Raw genomic sequence first — 22,758 nt, forward strand, 5'->3', positions numbered from 1 at the left:
ATTAGAAGTAAGTTTACAGTTTGGATTTGCGTGGTCATTTTTTTTCAAATACAGAATGTATTTCTGAATAATAATGCATCGTTTCCAAAGAAAAATCAGCTGCTTTGGTGTTTTGGTTTGGTTTGGTTTTTTTCTTCTAATGTAGCCAAATTACCAGTCCTCCAGCATGGGAGCTAGACCTTGCTTCCCTTACAACAGGCTTGCAAATGTCCTGGATCCCATGATTTTGCTTTGGGAATATGAAATTCCCACTTGCCTCAGTGTACCTGGTTTGAAAACAAGGAATGAATCCAACGCCTCTGCTTTTGGGCAGGAGAGAAACTAATTGTATTAAACCGCTTATAAAGTGCATTAAATGCGCTTCTCTGGTATGATGTGTAGTAATTCTCTTAGTCAGTGTGTGACTACTTCATTTCTGAACTTTGCAAGTAAGGAAGGATGTGAAAGGCTTTCAGTATAAACCTTGACACTATTTCAGTGAATAAATAGCTAATAATTGCCCAGGGCAATGGCAACCCCCCTATGTTGGCCTTGCAGTACTTGCTGTGTAAACGTAGGTTTGCAATTACTCCTGCAGTTAAAATTGAAATTGATTTTTTAGAGAATTAGCTACTTTTTTTCTGTGTATTGCTTGGAGTGATGTGCTGCAGGAGATGACAATGATCTCCAAATCCAACTAGATGGTATGCTGCAGAAGTTAACAATGATCTCTGAATCCAACTAAAGATTAAAAATCAACTTAAGATTAAAATTTAATAATGTTGTTAGCTATTGCTAAATAGTTAATAGACCATATTAAAAACACCTACAGTACAAATATTGCCTATAAATAATTACAAATTTTTATTAGCATTGTAATTAAGAGCATGCTGGCTGCAAATGATACCTCACTAAGTGCAAAGAAAATTATGAAAAGTAAGCAGATGACTGGTAGTGTACTTTTTTCTAATATTAAATAGATTTTTCCTGACCAGCAGGGGCTTGAACAGTATTTAGCAGGTGGGGATCTGAAGATAAATGTTGTAGCAGGGATGTCTGTGTGTGTAATGCAACAGAGCCTTAAAGGAGCAATACTTTGTCAAAGAAAGAGAGGGGGTTTGTTACTAAGATAATTCTAAGGTGAGTACGACTCAGTGTTTTATGCAGGGAAACAGGAAAAAATGTTGATTAACTGGTCAAGGACCCTGACCCATTCTGCTTGGCACCACTTTTGGGGCTCAGCATAAGCTGACATGACAACATTTAGCAAGTTTCCGTAATTTTCTTTAACTAAAACTTAGACGTGCTACAGGATACCATCATATTTATTTTTCATTTGTATTTGCTTAGCTTCTTTATTTTTCTGTATTTTTTTTTCTCCAGCAACCGTTCCAGGTTTTTAACAAGCTTTCATATTTCCACACTTTTTCACGTGGAAGCAGAGTGTTTAACCACCAGTCATTAAACTTTCATATGTCCTTTCCGAGTCTCACCATGCTAATTAAGAAGATACTCTTCTGTAATTATCTCTCTCTTCAGTGACTCATCATTTTCCCTGGCTCATGGGGACAGTCAGAGCAGCCCCCCCCCCCCCCCCCCCCCCCCCCCCGAATTAACGCGCTGCTCCAAGGAGAGAGCTGGGCTCCCTTGGCAGGAGCCGGGATGTCGGATCCGAAGGAGGCGGCTCGTGTACGAGCAGCCAGAGGAGGGGAGAGGGGTCACCAGTGGCTGCAGAGGAGATGGCACTCACATTCATCCTCTTCTCCAGCTGCTGCTGTATCTAAAAATGAATATTAAAATGCGTTTGAAAGTTTAACAGTCGCTCCACGTCTATTTTTTTTCATATACGAGGTTGCCATGATCATTTCCTTAGGTATGATATTCATCTTTTGACTGTTGCGGCGTCTATATTAACTTACGTTACTCGCCAAACGGCCAAAGCTATTAGCCAGTTATAGAAACTACTTCGTTAGGAGGAAGCAGAGGCTGCTGCATGTTGACTGCTGGATTACCTGGAAAGGGCTGGATTTGCAAATGAGGGGTTGATGTGTTTATGCGAAGGAAGGTAAAGATACATTTATGTGTTTGCAAAGCTACGGACTTTACAGATTATTTAGGTGAGTGAACGTCTGTAAAAAGATACCATAAGCAAAACAGTGTTCCTTTTCAGCTCTCCTGAGCATTTCTGAACCATCTACAGAGCCTTATGTGAAGTGATGGACTGAATTACATCTGCAGCCTAGTCTTAAGCAGCCAATTTAAAAAATTTATAATTCTGACTAGCAATGAAACATCACTTTGATTGATGACATCATTAGTGGAAATAGGACTGAATGTGGGCTATTGAATATTTTCTTGCAGGCATAAGCCCTTTTACAGTGTCTGTTATGCAGAGTGCTTGTTATATGGTGTTTTGACAATTAACATTTTGAGATTTTTGAGCTGATCCCATCTTATTTACATTTCATAGTAGTAAACATTATCTTTGTACAGCCACAGCTTCTATTCTTGTCATAGTTTGTTACAAAGTTCTTTTGATGTCATGGAACAGCAGCTCGGGTGGCCTTTCCATTTCATATTCATGCCGTTTGCATATGCCTAAGAGCTCTCGTCAGGTACCTTTGCATCGTGTAGAAAAAATAATGCTCTCACATGGACAAAATCAATTATGTAGGAGTTTAGATCTAAACTCCATTACATAGGAGAAAAGCAAATTCAAGGAGCGCTTATCTGGTGGAGGTTGGGGGATTAGACTGTAAATAAGAGGGCTCATAACACACACAGATAACCTAGTGTCATTTTGCATTTGATCTCAATTACTTGGACTGATGTAGAAATAAATATTTTAAATTGAAAGTAATGCAGATCTTAAAAGTAACAATAAAAACTCTGTGTTATGCCTAGAAAGAATAGAAAATTCCCGAGTGTTCTGCCAGGCTGTGCATGGCATAGAATAACCTTGAAAATGGCACCAAAAGGGGAATTTACAATTTTATCAAACCATATAGAGAATCATTTATTTTCTGAGTAATTCTGCTGATTTTTTCCAACAGTATTCTTCAAGGCATAGACACTATTACTGTAATCAGTCAACAGGTTTTTAGCAGATAGTCAGAGGAGGAGGATGGACAAGCAGAAAAGTAGTTTATGGGAGGGGAACTTCTAATAGCTATGGGAGTGGTTTGGAGTTGCTACTACGCTACTTTTATGTGCCAGAAGGAAAGACTAAACTTTTTGGGGTCACTTTTTACTTTCTCCGTGGTTTGAGAGAGATGTGTTTGGTACTACTATTCTGTTTTTATAGAAGTTACTGGGTTTTGGTTTGTTTTGGTTTTTTTAAGCCTCCCAGTACCTCAAAGTACCACTCAATGAAATTAAAACTTGGGGTTTAGCTGTGATGCTCAATATAATGATTTTTAAGAGACTTCTTCCTTGAGCAGAGTATCGACTTCCCAAATGCAAATCCTGATAGTCTGGTATTTTTAGCAGTAGCATTTATTACATTCCAAAGCCTTTAATGCCTGAGCAATTTTTATGTGAAGAATATGTTGCAAAATCTTCAGTGAAGATGGTGATAACACCATGAAATTGGAAAAAGAAACTTTTCAAGATGTTTTTGTTTTCATGACAGAATTTTGCATATTCATTAATGAATTTAAATGATAGAATTATATCCACTGCGTTATGTGGTGCTCCCTAGCAATATTACATTTTGATAGCAAGTATTATGTTGCCTTATCTTAAATAATTTATTTTGTTGTACTTTTGGTTTTGATAGGGGAGTTTTGTTGCATGCATGACTGCCATTTTAAGGCAAATGGAGGACTATCACTACGCTCATTTAATCAAGACTTTTGGAAAGATGAGGTCAGATGTTGTGGTAAGTTCAACATGTTTCATCTGTCCCTAAAATAGTTTAGCTTGTGTTTGGGTTTTTCCTGTTACTGTTTGTTAAATATGCTTATGAAATGTAAACAAAATGTGTTTGACGTTACAGATTTAAAACAAAAATAATAAAGCTCTATGACTTACACATTTTCAGAATTTGCAAAGGACAAAATTAACCTTCCTGCCACACACAGGAATACAGCTCATTTCTGGAGCCGTTCAATATTTTAAAAAGCAGGCACTGAGACAGTGGATTTAAGGCAATTAAAAGAAAGCATTAGGAAACAGTAGTACCGAGCCATTACTAAAAATCTGTTTTGCTTAAGGACAGAAGGGAAAAAATAAAGCTTTCTTGGGGAAAGGAACTTCCAGTATTAAATCTTCCAGATGTCCCAATTTCATTTGTTTAAATAGGTTTTACTTACAGATCCACCCACTTTAAATTTATACAAAACATTTTAACCTTAAAGATGTCCTTAGTTGTTAAATAAGCAATAATAATTGAAATTTGTCTTCTCAGAGTCGTTCGGTAGCCTAACTAAGCCAACAACACAACTTAATTAGAGCATAATAGAAGGGAGTTTATAGCTAAGGAGATAACTCTCTAGTGACCTGAAACTATCATTGCCATATGGCAAGTGCATGCTGCAAAGTAGCTACCAAACTTGTTGGCTGAGATCCATCAATTAGCGGATGACCTGAAGCCTGATCAGCTATATTCCATTACCCACTCTGGTGCCGGGGATTCTGTTAGGTGTTTTAGGCAGCTTTCGCCTGTATTTTAATCTTCAAGGTGGCCTTTAGTTAGGTTCCCTTCTTCCTTCCAAACCCAACGTAACAAACCCCAGGGTCTTTTCTTTGTTTAATTTCTTTATGTTTGGACTCGCCTGTTTTCCTTTATGTCTTCAATTTTTGTTCTTCTTACTTCTGTTTATATTCTGCAAGATTTGAGCTCTTTGCCCCGTGCCGGTTTTCAGATAAGGTGCTAGAGCCTCCGGTGCTCAGTCTGTTAGTATCTGATGTGGCGTTACTGAAGTACAAAGCTGATGATTTAAGAAAGTGAAGACAAAGTCCAACTGCAAAGAACTGCAGATGGGTATCGCTTTATTGAAAGGGTTGCTTCCCCGTTAGTCTGCTTCGGGATCTCGGAGCACTTACATGGATGGTCACTTGGTTTTCCACTAATAACGAAACGTTCCCAAGCTAAATGCAGCTAGTGGAGTGAGAATAATGGTGTTAGCATACAGAAAAGACATGAGCATTAAGGTTAATCAAGCCAAATATTTCTGTACTTTTAAAGTGATTCAAACCATTTGGCTCTGGAAAAGGCAAACTGATTACAGGGTTTTACATGGAAAAAGGTAAAAGCAGTTTGCTCTTAAAACATGTAATGAAAAAATGCAGAGAGAAAAATACCGGTTAGGAAATCTGTCATTATTCTAATGGCAATAAAAGTTTTTCTTTTGAAGTCTCGCTTTTTTGGTGTAAATTGTCTGAAGCGTGGTTCTGTAGGTCAGATCTTGTTGAAAACAAGGGAGTAATTATGTATTTGAAATTTGGCAGGTGGTCTATTTATAATCGCTTGTTTTAATAGTTTCATTTATGTGCATGCAGTGCCCTGGGATACATGAAGAATCACTTCTTTCTTTTGTCTTGACTCTGTATATTTGTCCCTTTCTGCGTGTTCTTGGGTTGTGTAGCTGAAATTGTTCTGTACTGTTAAAATTATATTTTCCAACAGCATGTGTACTTTTTGACTACTTGTTTTCCACTGTTATGTCACTTGACTATTGTTTGTATTAGCAGACATGCTAATCCAAACTTGGTCAGTTGCTGTAATACTTTCTACATCTTTAATTAAAATGTACCTTTTAAATGTTATAATATTGTTGATTGAATGATAATGTATGTTAAGGGAAAGTAAGCTTGGAAAACATTAAATGGGTAATATGTTAATGGCAGAAAATGCTACATTAGACTGACTTTAAAGTATAAATAATATAAATGGAAGGTGTGGAGGTAGAACAGCAGAATGTTGTTAATTCTGTGATAAAAGGAAACTACAGTGAGTAAACTAATTTTTCTTCTCTTTTTTTTTTTTTTTAACCACAAATAAAACTGATCAAGCCATCATTTAGGACAAAAGGATGAAGATATAACCCAGTTTCTCTGTTTAAGAGAAAAGCTTACCTAACCTTTTCAGTGACAACCAAAGCAAGGTGTTACTGTTCTCATACGTATTTCCTCATAGATGAGATTTCACTGTTATTTGAAACCCACATCTTGTTCACTGTTTGATGTTTCACCATCAGAATTGATGCCCCATGAAGCTCTCCCAGGAGCGTTGCCTCCTTTACCGTTGTCAGTGCTATGGTTCAAGTTGGCCCATGTTCCTTTGTAGAGCTTTTGTTTTCTTCTGTCTTCAGTGGTGGGATGCTATTGAACTGTACTGTATGTGTATAGTCCTTGGTACTGTATGGTTTGGATGTCAAAAAAACCCCTTTCCCTACTTCTTCATTTAACTTTTCATGTTTTTTCCATTTCTTTTTAGTCCAGTAATTTTTTTGAGCCAGTGCTGTTTGACTCACCCGTTAGAGCTTATATTCAAAAGTGTTTTCATTTAAACCCAATTTCCTTACATATGGAGGTAGTAACTGCATCCCCTATTACAGGGTTCTCAGTTTAATAGCAAAGGCATAAAGAAGCAGTGATTTAGAACTGAAACTAGATTAATTCAAACAGAAATAAATAGTTTTTTCTTGAAAAAAAATTACAAGAAAAAGGGGGAACTTAAGTGAAGCTGTGGTTGCTTCTTCACCATTGGAGACCCTTAAATCTTTCTTCAGCATGTGCTCTTGCTCAACCAGAAGTTATAAACCTGGTGTTGGAACTGCTAGAGGAAATTTTATGGCCTGTGTTATGTAGGTGTCAGTTTTAGATTATTGTAACGGTCTTATTTGGCCTCAAAAATCTTAGAAAAGATGAGGTGGAATGCAATAAAACCAGTCTTGTATCTCTCTGCAGAATATATTGTTTAGGTTCATTAGGGTATTTCTGTTCAAAGACAAATTTCTTACTGTCAAGCCTGCTATCATCCTGAGATGAAACATCATCTGAGAACCCTGATGTTATTTCTGGGACTACCTGATCTCTCTCCTCTTTTCACTTGGTAGAATTTGTATTCAGTTGACACATATGTGGTATTAGTTGACAAAAAAAAAAAGTTAACGTTTTGCCATGTGGACTATCTCAGAAGTATTCGTCCCTAAAGGCATTCAAGACAACGTCCTGGAGTCAGGGAAGTATGTAAAAAGACAAACTCCATAGGATGTTGTAGATTACAATTTTCTGCACCTTCGGTTTCTTCTCCCCTTTTAATATTTTGCACTCGGGTTTTAATGCAAGTATGTGCATTGGCGTACATCCTCTGTTGCCAAGCTTTGACTCCACCATCGATGTGAGGGGGTGATTGCATGGGTTAAGCAGACTCTTCTTTTCAGGATGGGACGTGAGAGTCGCGGGGGATGCCCCGTGGTGGTGGGTCCTCGCAGAGGCAGCCCACCCAGCGCCATCCACCCTGGTAGAGAGCGGCCTTTCCAGAGTCAGCCTCGCAGACAGCTCAGCAGAGGTTAAGTTGTTCTCCTGAAAAACTGTCGCGGAGCGTATTTGACTTCTGACTGCTATAGCTCAGGACTCGGCAAAGCTGAAGTTTTCATCAACTTGGCTTAAAGTTTTTTCATATCGAGTTCCTACGTGTTTTAGCTAGTTATTCTTCCTAAGCTTGAGAATTTATTGAAGAACCTCTTTGAAATCCAGGTCGTGAAAAATAGAAGTAGTGATACAGGTGTGTCGGGGTGTGATGCTCAGCAGTCCGAGGGAGATGGAATTGTCTAAGCCTCCTCGGTCACTGTCTGCCCAGTTACAGGGCTGAGCTTACTCTGTTTTCTTTCTGTAATTGGATCAGAATTGTGAAGGGGTCCTATCTATTGTGAATTTTGCTTCCTTGGGATATTAAATAGGATTTGTATTTGTAGTTGGAGAGAGACCAGGAGTTGCAGCCCTTGCTCCTTTAGTACAGGTTTTTATCATTTTTTTTAACGTTCAGAACAATTTGTTCTGCTTCTAGGTATGCTGAAAATAAGCAGGCTCTACAGCAACACAGCTTGAACTGATAGGTTCCCTCTCTACTCCCACCCCCACACCCCCCCCAAAAAGCTGGGTTTTGCTCATAATATAAGGTTAATTCATGTAAACCATTTGCTTTTCTGTAAGAAAGATAAAATGGAAATGAGAGCAATATTATGAATACATAAAATACAGGTAAGCAACAGAAGCTTTTTATTAGATCAATAATTAGCTTAGTTGTTATAGAGCATTATTTAAAGTACCTGTGTGAAAGTAAGATTATTTAAATGTAAATATCAGTAGATTATAATGTGGAGCTGAATTAGCACAGTAGGTCAAATCATACGTGGCACGACCTCCAGGGTCAGTAACGAAGGCAAATCATCCACAAAATATATGAAAATTCATCCACTCTCGCAGGCAGCTTGATTAACAAAGTGTGCGGAGGCCCAACAGCTGAAACTGGTGACAAACCAAGTGTAAGCTAAAGTTTGCTACAAGAAATCAGGGAAGTCTACATCTGTATTCATAAAGTATTAAGAGGAAAAAAAAAGCCCAGTGAGCTCAAATCTGCCCTCCTGGGTAGGTGATGACCCTTCCCATGGTGCCACTTCCACTAACATTTCAATTACTGAGCTGTGAAGCAGCATCGGTAAGAAAATCACCCGATACCTGCAGCTGTAAAAAAGCACAAGCTCGAGTGAAGTACTGTGCAGTGCTTGGGCAGCAAAATAGGCAATGTGATTATTAGAAATTATGTAACTCTTGCACCAAAATACATGAAAAATGAGCAGTAAAGTATGCAGTTTGATCTCTTAAATGAAGACACATTTTACTGAGCTAGTGTGTCTGGATGAATTTTGCCTTATGCAACAGTAACATCTCATTAACCACGAGCAATTCCAAATTTTGTCTCAATCCTGTTAATGTCAAAACATCTTTATTGATGTTGTGTTGCTGGGAATGATTTTGGTAAAATAACAAAGGAGTTATTTTACTAGTACTACTTTTTTTTTTTTTTTTTTTTTTTTTTTTTTTTTTTTTTGCTTAAAACATGTCTTTCATGGCTGCTGATGCTCTATTGGTCCTCTTTGGCCTGGGTGTCTCCTTGGGTACCAGAAGCTGGGATGCAAAGCATCCCAAAGCATCCCTTGTGCCATGCACATGGCAGAGCTGAGTAGCCTGGAAATTCACTTTGCTTCGTGATCTCGATGTTGTGTCCTCAGCATCTCTGCAGCTCCCTGCTTCCCACTGACTGAATTTCTGAGCCAGGAAAAACATCTTAACAGAACAACGAATCAAAAGATAAAAAGCAAGGAAGAGGCTGGCTCTCACACAGGACAAAATACTTATAAGAGCAGTAACTTTGTATTTCTTTCTCACTGAAAAGGTTACATAAAAAACAGCCTTAGTTAAAAGTGCAGTGAATGTAACATTTGGGGTTTTTTTTGTAGGCATTTGACATTTTACAGATAGATGAGATAAATACCATTACTGAGAAGCTGTAGCAAAGGAAAAATATGCTAACCTTGGAATAAAAGTTCATTTTTATCTCTGCGTGAAGTAGATCAAGGACTTTCTGCATTAAGTTCTTTTTTCCCCCCTTTATCTTTCTCCAAGCATTTGATATTACTCAAATTGTTAGATAGAGATTATAGATTCCCTAATTGAAGAAGATGATTTACATTGTAAAGTACACAAGGTTTCTGTTCCAAAGAGATGCTTGTTTATATCTGTGTAGAAATAAATTGGTTTATGGTACTAAATTAACTTTGTTCTGGGTCAGGTTTTCACTGGCAGAAGCAATTACTGCTGCTCCCTTTAGAGAGAGTCTCTCTCCTAGTTTTGGGATGGCCAAACCATTGCTGTCGTCTACCCCAGGTTGGGGTAATGTGCACCACCACCCTTACCTGAATCACAGTTTTGAGCTAGAGCATATTTTTTTTAATAAACAGATAATCTTGATTTCAGGCAAGAGAAAATTTTAGGAGGGTATTCACAAGGGGAAGGAAAACTCATCAACTGACTTCAGGGAGTATTTTTAGTGTAATTGCAAGATGAAAATGAATATCTTGGGTTTTTTCTCTTTCCATGTACCAGTATGCTTTTAACAACTTCCCAACATACGCCAGGCATGTGTTGCGATGCGTATGCTGCAACACATGCTGCACAAGAAGGGACTGTGAGACTTTGTCTATGGTATAGAAAAGAAATTATTTTTTTCAGCAGAAACTGCCTTAGGATAACTGGCAAACCAGTGTTTGTTCCTGAGTAATACCGTGGGTAGTTTACGATGTAGGTTTACTATTGTTGTCATTTCTGAAAAGTTTAAATAGAATTATTGTAGGATTTATGTACATCATATATAAATATGCCTTAGTAGAATTTATGTATGTTGTGTATGAATAATGGCTTTTTTATGAAGCGGAACAGTAAGACACCTTTTGAATCTAGTCATTAATAACTGACACTATCACTTGTGTTTTTTTGATCTAGAAGAGTGATCTTTTCCAAATATTTTCTCTTCTTTTAGGATTTTCTGATGGAAACATTCATCATGTTCAAGAATCTCATTGGGAAGAACGTCTATCCCTTCGACTGGGTTATAATGAACATGATGCAGAATAAGTAAGTATAAAGGAAAAAGCACTGTAGCTTTCTGAGATGGCTGTTTCATGTTTGATCTGAAACAACAGTGTTGCTTGGAAACAGTAAAACACAATGCAGCAGCTAGGGTGGTGCTTTTTTTTTTCTTTCGTCTGTGATGCAAATAATTATTTAAAAATTGGCTTTGGAGATTGCAGGGCAGTGTTTTAGTGGCCTGTTTTGGGGCTCTTGGAGTCCTCCGCAAATTAAGGGTGGCATCATTCTGAGAACCAAAATTTTGAAACAAACTGTAGATGCAGTAGGGTTCTATACATGTCTTATAATAATTAAATTTATTCCTTTGGGCATAGATTATATGTTTTGCATATGACCTCAAAAACTAGTGGTTATCCTATGCTGACATAGAGTTGTATGTTCTGGAGTATTTTCAGTGGCATTAACAAGAAAGAATTGAAAGGGCATTTTAAACCCAGATTCCATCAGCCCAGTAATGAAGAGACAGGCTGCAAATGTTTCTAGTCCTCTTTTTTTTTTTTTCTCAATAATTGCAGCTTTATCATTCTTTAGCATTCCTTTGTGCAGTATTTTATGATTGTGACATTTATTAAGTGTGTCAAATGCTTTTATGTGTACCGTGATGAAAGTATAAGGAAAAAGTATTATATTTAGTAGTTGCCTGGAGAAATCTCTTCTGTGCTTACTGGTAGCTACCATGGCTATAGTTGTCAGTATTTACTTGTATAAAATCCTGAACCACAGTTCCTACTCTCTTATAAAAATGCACCATAACTTTAATCTTGGCTTCTGAAGTCTCCTTAATGGCCTAATAAAATCCATTCTTAATAAATATGAGTTAGGAGATTGAGCCATCTTTTGAGTTATACCCATTGGTTATGGATGCACACTTCTGCGTGGCTGCAGCTTGCAAAGCACCTGCTGTTTTAAATGAAGAGCCCTTTGAGATTAGCTGATGAGGAAGATCTAAAGCCCCTTGGGTTTCTTTTTTATTTATTTTTTAATTTCAAAAGTGGTTTTGGTTCAAGAACTCCAACTGTCTCGAGAGTCGTGTTGCAGGTGCTTTGGAAACCCTCACAGCGTATGTTACCTGGCATCCTTCCGAACAGGAGAACACCCCTCTGCTTTGTGGAATTTTTCAAGAGATTGAAATATGATTGGGAAGGTCTGTGTTTGAACACTAATCAGTCGCAGGGCAATTTACAGTGGTGTGAACAGTATTGCGATGACTCTTCCCCCAAATGTAAAGAAAATGAGTATTCCTTATGTCATCTTCACAATACTGCCAAATGACCTCTCGGTGTTCATTTAGGTGGGGATTTGACCTCGTTTTTGTTTTGGTTTTTTTTTAAACTGCAGAGTTATGGTCATAGCAATGAAGGAGCAAAAGTATAGAAAGAGCCTTTCCCTCCCCACCGTTTTTTCTTTAAAGCACAAAAGTATTCTTACCAAGCAGTTCCTCACTCTGAAATTTGAAGTAATACAGTGTGACGCAGAGATCTGCAGTTAGCGTAGGGGCTTTGATTTTCTGATCCGTACAAATAGTCTTGTCTTTTTCCCATGCTGAGCATTAAGTCCTGAAGAAGCAGAAACGGGATGTGTTGTTAAGATCTTTGATTCTTACTGAATAACCTCAGTACCCATAGAATATTTGAGTAGTAATTAAAGTTGAAAACAAAAACGGTTTTCAAGTCTTTCTGGTGTTGATGAATATCTGCAGAAGTGCTAAAGGGGGTTGTTCATCTCTAATTTACAAGTTCATTTTCATTACACCAGCTTGTTTGTAAATGCTTCTGAATTGATTTGAGTGCTTTTCATTTTTCCTGTTGAAGTTAATGTGGTTTCCAAAACCAGAAAGCTGCATTGTAAAATACCTTTTTGTCCATCTGGTCCATTTATTTTCGCCCCTATAAACTTTTATTGAAGAAAACTAGGACAAATTTAAGAACAAATTCTGTCTTTTAAAGCTACCACATCCTCTCAATAGAAGTAACTCAGAGCATGCCATTTTGTGTCACTCTTGCAAAGTACTTCTTTCTGCAGATCGAGTATTTCTGTGTTATGAGCCAAATTAAGTGAGCTCATTCTTAAATATATCCAGAATGTTTGTGAGTTCATTTGTTTCCCTCCATGAAATGTATCTGGTAGTGTGAAACAAAGGACAAAAAAAAATACCCAGCTGGAAGTTAGACCTCTAAGCCCCCCCTCTGCATGCAGCAGAGAGACCAGTCACTTAGGAGATATCTCTTCACCTGCACGGCAGAGACAGCCCGGGCAGCTCCTCTCCGTGCGATGGTTTGCTTCCACATAGTTAACAGTGGATTAAAATGTTCTGGCTGAGATAGAGTTGTAGCTACGGGGCAAGAGGGGAAGCGGAGAAACACGTGTGAACGACTGTATTACAGGGAATATTTGCAAATACCTGTTTAGTTAAAATTTAGTACTACGCTTTGAACTTTACTAGTAGGATTCTTATATACATAAATATATCCGTGCCCATTAATAGTCAGAGAAATTACTGTTGTTTTGTATAGTTTGCACACATGTTTTTGTTACAGTGCGTCAAAACTTCAGGGCACTATCTTTTTCGTATGCCCGCAGTATGCTGTGCCATGCGCAGGATTATTTCCCATGCTCAGCATGCCTTTGTTTCAATAACACAGATAGTCACACTGTGTTACCACCTATTGTGCTGAAATGAACACAAAAAATCTTCATATCTAATGAGATAATTGTTACTTTTTTGTTCTTACGTGTGCCGCTTAATACTCTATTTACTGACTTCTCTAATTTAATTAAAAATAGCATCTATTGCTTTAGCAAAGCAATTTGTTCATTAAGAGTCCAAGGTTTTGAACATCACCAGTTTCATGTAATCCTTTGGTTTGCCACCAATATGTTGAAGGTGGCATTGGTTTGCTGATCAGACATGGCAGGACACGGTGGTCGCAGCGTAGGTCCGTCAGGTGCTGTGCAACGTTAAGTTGTCAGAGGGGTAAAAGAAAAAGAATATTCAAACTGATGCTACGGCTTTTCCTTCCACTGTCAAATTTCAGTCCAAATTAGCTGCTGTTTTACAGTAAACAATATCCAAGCAACAGAGATAGAAAGAAACATTGATGACAGGGTGACAGAGATGAATAATAGACCATAGCGTGTACGTTTGAAACAGCTACTTCTAGAAGAGCAAGCGGCTGTGCTTAAACCAGAAAGCAGAATGCCTAAAAGGCCAATACCTGCCAGCACAGAGCTTTTAGGGGTGGTTGATTGAAAGGAATATTCAAATAGTATTTAATAATTAAGTCTTTATCCACATATTGTCTCAAAATGGCCACTGCTTTGGGGTAAATGTAAAGAAGAGAGAAGACAGAGGGGCAGAAAGAGAAGAAATGGCCTTCGGATGCATAAAATTTTGCAGCAGAGCAGATGGGAATAGCCCTTGCATAGCCACGTTGGATCGCATAAGAATATTGATCATAAACTGTAGCAAGAAACGTTCAAGTTCGAGGCTGGGGGAAATACTGTGGCAGCGAGCACTGTGGTGGATTGCTCAGGACATTGTGAAGTCTGCAGCAGCAGAGGTATTTAAAAACAGTTTGACAAGCATCTTGCCTGCGCGGTGTTTCTGTGGGCATCGGTCACTCGGTGCCGTTTCTCCGTGTTGGACTGCGTTAGGATTACATCTCATTTAAATTTATGTCGCTTTTCATCTGTTGGGTTTTCTTTTTTTTAACGGGAATTTTTAAGCCTGGTAAACTCCTGGCAAGTGGTTACTAAATGTATTCATGATCACGGTGCCTAAAAATAAGGATGAGCTAAGACAACTTTAAAAGAAAACGCTACTTGTAGTTTTAAATATTGCTGTTAGAAATTGCTAATAATTCTGTTTAAGATACTTGGGCACCTTTAAGTTATATCCGTTGTGAGGTTTATATGTGTTCACATTTTCAGGAGGAGTTACTCCTATTAAGGCAAAGGCATAATATCACTGGATTAAAAGGAAGTGTTTTTATCAGCTATGTTGAAAACTACAGCCGCTTTGTAGCAATTCACCAGATGCTTGATAATGAAATTTAGGCCTGATCTTCAACTATCATGGTATTCGTCATGCAGGTCTCTGTGATAAACTCTGATAGCTCTATTTAGTAGTTGCAAGGAGTCAGGAGGTTTTTCCTGTTTCAAGATAGGGACGCGGAGCACTTCAGAGGCAGATTCTTCGTTCCCAGCATCTCCTGCAGGAAAATGCACTCGGAGTTTTAACTGTAAAAGTAGTTTTAAAAAAAAAGGCAGGGATTTTGTATTGTTTACATTTTCCCCTTCTAAATCATGTTTAGAAATGATTCAGAAATGTTTTAGAAATTGTTTTTAACTTTTGTCGTAAGCTGACAGGCTAAACTTAGGTTCCTCTTAAACATATAACTCAGAACATGAAAACAGTTCCTCTCTGTGTTTTTGTAAATGAAAATAATTTAGTCTTTGGTCTTACTTTTGGCATTTGCGACAATCAGTTCCTTTGGTACACCTTATGTTATATTAATTTATAGCTACTACTTTCATCTGCAACTGTTCCAGTGGAAGCTGAGCTGCCTATGAAAAATGAATTTGATGTTTTCTGTTCTATTTTTTTGTGTCTAATGTCCACATTTACATAAAATACCTGGTTATATTGCCTTTTGAAGTCAGAGAAAAAGGGATGCGATGCTTCTCAGTGAGAATGTGGTTTCTTGTGCCCACGTATTTTTTTCCAGAGGAAATATATCTTGCCTTGCAGAGGGAATCTGGCGGGTGTTACCTGCTCCCCACTAGTGCTGCATTGGCTTTGCAGGTGGGTGGAGGTGTGTTTCCTCCCGAAAACCCAGTCCAGAAGCTTAATGAATTTTCTGTGTGAAAAACAAAAAAAATCTTGCAAAGAGGAGGAAGAAAGCTCAGGGAGGTATGTCTGGTAAACACTATCTTTTTACTGTTGCCGGAGTGGCTTGTACATGTTTATTTTTGGAGCTTCCAGGGAAATGTAGGCTGTTCTGCTCCATGGTTGTCATAGCAGTACCTGTCAGATCCATACTGCGCTTTCAGAATTAACTTCAGCTGTGTATGTGACTATCCATCAATAGTGTGCAAACACTGAAGTGGTTATGAACTGAAGCAAGTTTTGCGTAACTGTGAACCTTAAAATGTAGTACAGGCTTTAGTTGCCTAAGAGTTATTCTTACTGACAAGTAACCCAAAGCCAAAATAAAATTGTTTTTCAGATTATTGAAATTTTGCTTAATTGCAATATTCTGCTAGGCTTTATACAGACATATAGAAATAAAAACACTGATTTTTTTAATACATGTATGAAAATAGGCTCTTTGCACTTACATAATTGACCAGTCAAGTTGCATCTGTCAAATTAAATGCAAGTGCAAAAGCTCTTATTTAAAATCCATCCCAAGCTACTGACGGATGGAGGTGTGGTTTTCACAACAGGGGAGAACAGTCCGGAAGGATGACAAAGGTTCTGGATAGAAAACCGCAGAAAATGCAGGGACGCAACACAGTTCTACAGACTGTCAAGTAATATCAGACATAGGGGATGCGGGGAGGAAGCACAAAAGAACTTTGAAATCGTTGCTTCATTTTCCAAAACCCCTGCACAGGTACATGCATTAATACCATGTTCAAAGAGATTATTAGTAGATGTGACTTGAAAGCTTGCACTTATAATTGGGGCACTGATCATTAAAATATTTACTCAATATGTGTTGATACGGAATATGGTAACTGGTTTACATTTCCAAATAGAATATTGTGATGAAGAAAGTGTTTGAAATGCAATTATATTTTAGGAGGAGAAGGGACGCGTTGTTTCAATGAGAGTCTGAACAGTAGGAAAAGCTTAGATTAGAAGGAATTGGTGCTACTTTTCCTGACTATTAATACATTTTCTATACGACTCTGTGCTTTCTTATTTAGAAAGTTTTAGGAGTCCAGACATGCAGCTTGAACAAAATAATTTTATTTAGGGATGGAATGAAATAAGACTTCAAACGGGAGCAATTTTGTTTTTCTTTAGTGACAAATATGTCTCTGTATAGGAAAACCTCCCACTATTTACCATGTATAGATTGAGGATAAAAATTCTCAAAGCGTGTAACTTTCTTAGGAGCCAGTTTTCAAAATTAACTCATGTGCTCAAAAGTTTGGTCTTCATCTGTAAATAAAAGAATGAGTGCATGTTGATAAATTATATAAAGGTACAGTTTCTGTACATGCAGGGAATTTTTTTGCTGTCCATAAAACCTAGTTGCATAATGTACTGACCTTTTCAGTAAAGACCTTGCAGGATTTTTGGTTTAGTATTGTACCTGTCAAATTAACTGGACCTGGGAGTAAAATGAATGTACTTGACTATGTTTAAAATAACACGGGGGGGGGGGGGGTGTTCTTACTCAAAAGGCTGAGATTCCTTGAAGGAATATGCTTCAGCGGGTGCTCTTTTCCCTTGATGGTTTCCGTAGTGGGAGGAAAGGAAGCATCCCCCGTAGCAGGTTATTTTATCCCAGCCATTAGGAGTTAGAAATGTTGTGCCTGCCATAGGTGGTATATTGATAACGGTACTGTCAAGAGAACTGATGAACAGTTGGGGTTTTGGCAGTCCACTGGATTTAATGGATCTGTTTTTCTCCTTTATTTCTGTTATCTGTGATCAGTTATGCTAGAGAAGTTGAGTAGCAGCCTTTGCGCCAGTGGAGCTGCCAACGTTGGGGATGTACGGGTGAGATGTCGCAGCCCCCACCAGCCCCCCCAAAACATCTGCTGCTTCTCCTAGTACTCCCTCCATTTATTTGTATCACGATTAATCTCTCCTGGGGTCTAGGGGTGGAATAATGATTTCCAGCATAAAAATAGTTACCATTTTAATCATTATTATACAGTCTAAATTATGGGTTTCATATGTTTGAAGGCGTGTGGTTTTTGGTGAAGGCATCCTGCAGCAAGGAAGGTGGGCTTGGGCTGGGTGACTGTGTCGAGCATCCGCTGTGACTCTGCTCGTTCTGTCTTTTATTGTTATGCTTCCCTTGACAAACCTATTTTTCTGTCCCTAAAGCGTGGATGGGATTTGCTCTCCTCCTGGGAATGTAGATCTCTGTACTGAGCCATCTCATCAGGTGAAGGCTGTTGCAGGTGTATTTCATCCTAAAGCACGAGGGAGATGGTGCGTGTAATTTTGCTGGGGAAAGAATGATCCTTATTCAGTACTCGCTTCAAAAATATCACTGTGGAGCATTAGACTAATACGCACATCTCCATTGTTCAGCGGTAGTTAACGTCGTCTCAAAGTCTTTCTGATATATTCCATGACACTTCAAACTTTTATGTGCCACAAGAAAATTATGGTGACTTTAAAGAAAAGAGTTGCGTGTTGGGGAGCATCTCTTCCTGAACTAGAAAGAAACACGTAGGGATAAAATGTTTCCAGCTGTGGGTGTTCTTGAGTTCAAGTTTTATATATGAAGGAGATAAAAGGTGAATTAAGGTTTTAGAGACTTTTCTCTTGTTTTCCTCTGTTACAAGGCCTTGCTATTTTTGGCTCTTTGCTAAGTTTTAAGTAGCAAGTAAGTCTTAAGGTTTGGACCTAGCAATATTCCTGTTTGTTAACTGGTTGTCCTCCTTTGAGTGGTGGCAGATTTAATCCCTACAAGACATTTTGAATGCTACGTGTATCTAATGAAGTTTGAGAACTGTAAAGAGATGCGCGAATTTAGAATAATACTTCATGCAGCGGACTTCCCATGTTACAGCTGCAGTTTTTATGTACAGGGTATTTCATGGGGCTTCACTGATAGAGATAGCTACTAAACAAAGAGTTTGCCCTGCTGGTCATCTTCCTTGATATATTTTACCAACTCTTAAATATTTGTTCTGCAAACAGGTAATGAGCAATTGAGAGGCACCTCACAGACCGTTGGTTTTACAAGCGGCTCAGAAATGTGATGCTTTAAAAGAAAGATAGGGCATACGAGCTCCATGCAACTGAGCGAAAGTAGCAGCTTGGCTCAACGGTTACAATAAGCAAAAGCAAGATAACATTCCAAATAGCTTTTTCTTCCTCAGTTTCTGGAATCATCATCCACAGTATGCTGTGGCTGTCTGGTTTTGTTTGTTTTTAACAAGATACTAATAAAGCCAACCCATTATTTTGGATACTAGCACTTTTTTTTCCCAACTTGCGTATACACAGTGTGAAGAACTCCTGGGTTTAATATATTGTTTTGAAAGAAAGCTAGGGGAGGTTATTAGGCTATGTGTCATGATAATTCTTTGGTAAGAGTCTAACTGAGATCTGAAGAACCATTTCCAAATTCATTTCAAATGGAAGAGAATTATTTGGATATTATTTTCCCTCCTAGAATCTAAACCTGGGTTGACATTAAAATACTTTGTGATGATTGTACTCATGAGCCTATTATACCAAACAATATATTTACCAGTTTGAATTGTATGAAATTTTTTGGTTATCAAATGGTGCAGTTCAAGAAGAATTCAATATATTCTGCACTGAATAGTGGATAATAATATGTTGCAACATATTTTTGTTTGTCTGGTTTGTGCTTTAATTGTTTCAGGAGTAGCAGAAACCCTTAGCAGATTACCTCTAATCAGATAGATCCTTTAGTGGAAGAGTTCCTTTAATTTAAAATTTTCTGATTCTGAATTTTCTATTTGTAACTGAAAAAAACCTAACTGTAATTTTAAATTTTAAATTGTATTTTATAAATTCTAATGTTCTTTTTCTCTTTTGCTGTCTGAACTCGCTCAAAAGACCCTGTTGTGTAGATATTCAAAGTTTAGCTATATATAAGGTTGAGAGAGGTCAGATCATGAACAGTAGAATTCTCATTATTGTAGCAGTGTGAGTGTTTGGGATGAAGCTGCATGTAAATATTTGCTTTCCCATTTCTTGAAGCCTTTGGGACCACGTGCCTTACAGCTTTATTCTGCTTTGCCTGGCTCCTCGCGTTTAGTTTTGGTGCCGGATCAGTCTCTTTCCCAGCAGCACCAAGTTTCGTGGGACCACCCGGAGGAGTGATTGCTCTCTAGGTTCCCAGAGGAAAAATTAAGTATCGGCCGTAAACGTGACAGAAACCAAGACTGAGAAAATGATGCCGGTGTCCTTTGGTGTTGGGAGCCCAGAGGCATCCCGGTGGTCCCTCGTCCCGCGGGGCTGGGTCCGGGGCTGGCAGAGGATCCCTTCTGCAGGAGTGCACCGCTCCGATGGGAGCAGGCTTAAAGCTAGACGGCACCTAGTCCTCTCCTCCCAATTCGTTACGCTGGCTGTCAACCAAAAAGAGCGGAGCCCTTCCCCGAAAGCGCTGTCCTTTTTCTCCTTTCGAGCGGCAGGACGCCCTGATACAGGGTCCTTCCCCGAGAGCTCCCCGTGCTGTGCCATTGAAGGAGACTTCTGACGATCCCGTGTTTAAACACGGCTTCAAATTATCTTCCGTATGGTAGGAGGGAAAAAGCTCCTACCTTATCGTACAGCCGATGGCCTTGTGATGTGTGCAGCATACACACAAGGACACCTCAGCCCCCCTGAATGTGCTCTTCCAGTTATTAATTGACATTCTGGTGCCCTGACAGGCAGCCTGTTCTCTGGGGCAACTGCCTGGATCGATCCGTTTTGGATATTTAAACAACGGCATGAAGTGCTGTCTGCATCGCATACCCAAATATGAAATTGCTTTTTTTTTTTTTTTGGCACAAAATGTATGGCATGAACAAGAAGGTGTGAATACTTGTTTCTTATAAAAGCAGCAGCACAAAGGAGTTAATTAAATGAAGCTGAAGGTGTTAAATCAAAAAGCATGTTAGCAGGACTCCATTTTTACTAACAGTAGAAGCTGGTGTGATGTGATGTCTATTTTTAACACGGAAGGTGTAGCAATTTTCACTTAAAATTGTTATTTTTCCATATCAGCTTCATTTAAGTTAATACTATTGCACATTTAAAAATACCTAGTGAGTGAAGCATGTGCTGCTTTTTCACATTTGAGTTTTATTAATCTTCTCCTCTTGCAGTATTTTTAAAAACCCCAGTATTTCAGTCTTTAGAAGTAACAAAAAATGTTATTTGTAGATTGGAAATGGAAGTTCAGGCTTAAATGCTTCTCTTGGCTGTTACTCTGTAATGAAGATTTCTGTAGTTAGCTTTGAAACCGGATTGTAAATTCTATGTCTTTGACCATCAATTAGTGACTTTGTTATTTTCAGCACTTAGAGGTGGGAGAGAAAATGGCCTTTTGGCTGATCAGTCGTCTTTTAGAAAGAGTTTTATTTACTTTTCCAGTAAAATCAATTGCTCTGTGCTGTAACTCTCCTATTTCCTTTAAATAATAATAATAAAAAGTATCAGAACCACAGAAATTCATGCCCCTTTTCCAAACAAAGAAGGAAAAACCCAAGCCTGTTGATTTTCAGGTAAGTGGGAGGTTTTGCTCTCCCGAGGGACTCCTGTAGGAAACGGGAATCGCTGACCCGCCAGGGGGATGCCGGAGCGGAGGTGGGGTGCAATTGGCACTGCACGGAGCAAAGCCACCAGCAGCAGTATCAGGGAAAACACTTTGCCCTTTCTTTCTGCTGAGACAGGAATTTCTTCTAGGAGAAGGTTATGATATTGCAAAGGAAGATAGAGTTGAGTGCGTGGTCCTCTTCTTATGTATCAACAACTATTGTAGGAAATCCTGTAGTGTGTTGATTCCTGTTGATTTACTTTCCATAGTCAAATCAGTATCTGTAACATTCCTAGCTTATTCCTTCTGACTGCCTTCCATCCATCACCTTTTTGTGATACAGGAATAAAAAATATTGGGAAATAGTGAAAGCTGCAACATTGTCCCTTCTGCATTATCATTCTCAAGAGCTATCCCTCAAGAAATGCAAGAAGAAATTTTCTTGATGGTGGTACGAGAAGTCAGGAGGCTTTAAACCTGAGGGATGAGAGACACAAAAATTCAGCAGGCTTTTGGAGAAGTTTATCCTTCATGTACTGAGCCAGTGAGGCTGGCTGTGTAGGTCTAGATGTGAAGAATACGTCAGGTTATCAGACTTCAAGAACTATTAAAGGTTGCCCATGATTTTTTCTTTTTTTTTTTTTTTGCCTGGGATTTGAGTTTTAGGATTAGATGCAGTGTCTAGAGCTTTTTACTGTCTGCCCTTTCAAAAATCTCATCTGATTTACATTTCCAGGATTTGGTGAAAAATGACAACTGGATAACATGTAAAGAAATCTTACACAGCCTTCTGGGCTGAACTGTTTTTACTTTTGGAAATACCAGTTCCTATTTAAGTGTGGCGAACTGAAAAAGCTTTCCCTGAAGTAGAATGAATAATGTTTTGAGCCATTTTCCTTTGGCCCAGACAAGCCCATGGGCAAGGAAGGGTGAAACTGTGATGTCAGGAAGCTTTTTGGATTGCTCTGCATTGAGAAAGTCTTCCGTTGTGTTTAGCCAAACTATACTCCGTCTCTTCTTACTTGTAGGCTGTTGCGTTTCAGAAGACAGCTTGTCAGAACGGACCAGCCCTTGTGACTCCCAAGTCTCGTGCCAAAATCTTAATTTCCCTTTTTTTTTTTGTCTTGTAGAGCCGAAAGAGTTGCTTTATAGGTGAAAGGTGTCCAGAAGCGCCTGTTGGTATCCAGCTGGGTCCACGCTGTGCTGCTGCTGGCACTGGGGTAGCTCCAGCCTCCAACACATTTAACACCATTTCAGTTGTATTTCCTTCTCCTGCCAATATTGGCCCATTTTAAGGAGAACAGAGTTATACAAGAACAAAAATAGTATCAGAATATCAATGATAATTTTACTGCATCATCTCAAATGCTGGTTCTTCTACCGCAAGATTTTTCTGCCATACATATGTAGCATATTAAATGAACACGGTAGAAGCAGTAGCTTGATTAAACAGAGGTGTTGGAGGTATTATAAAATAGTACTTTGCTCTTCATGTATGATTTTTTTAATAGTTCACAAGAATAATGACCAGCACAGTTATCAATTCAATATAATATTGGTAAAATATGCCTAAAGCCCCATTTGCTTTTAAGTTGGCAACATGTTCTTTTTCTGGGTTTTCGTCTTTTTAAACGACTGACAATTATGCAGC

General features: G+C 38.6%; 1 protein-coding gene across 2 annotated transcripts in view; it reads left to right on the forward strand.

The window, feature by feature from the left end:
• Positions 1 to 22,758, forward strand: part of DOCK1 (dedicator of cytokinesis 1) — a 312,956-nt gene that overhangs the window by 174,926 nt on the left and 115,272 nt on the right. For both annotated transcript variants that reach the window (XM_075026608.1, XM_075026609.1), the window contains exons 28-29: positions 3,758 to 3,859; positions 10,526 to 10,620. In XM_075026608.1, the coding sequence (XP_074882709.1) occupies positions 3,758 to 3,859; positions 10,526 to 10,620 (197 nt within the window). The remainder of the gene's footprint in view (positions 1 to 3,757; positions 3,860 to 10,525; positions 10,621 to 22,758) is intronic.

Source organism: Buteo buteo, chromosome 4 (genome assembly GCF_964188355.1).
Source record: "Buteo buteo chromosome 4, bButBut1.hap1.1, whole genome shotgun sequence".
NCBI lineage: Eukaryota > Metazoa > Chordata > Aves > Accipitriformes > Accipitridae > Buteo > Buteo buteo.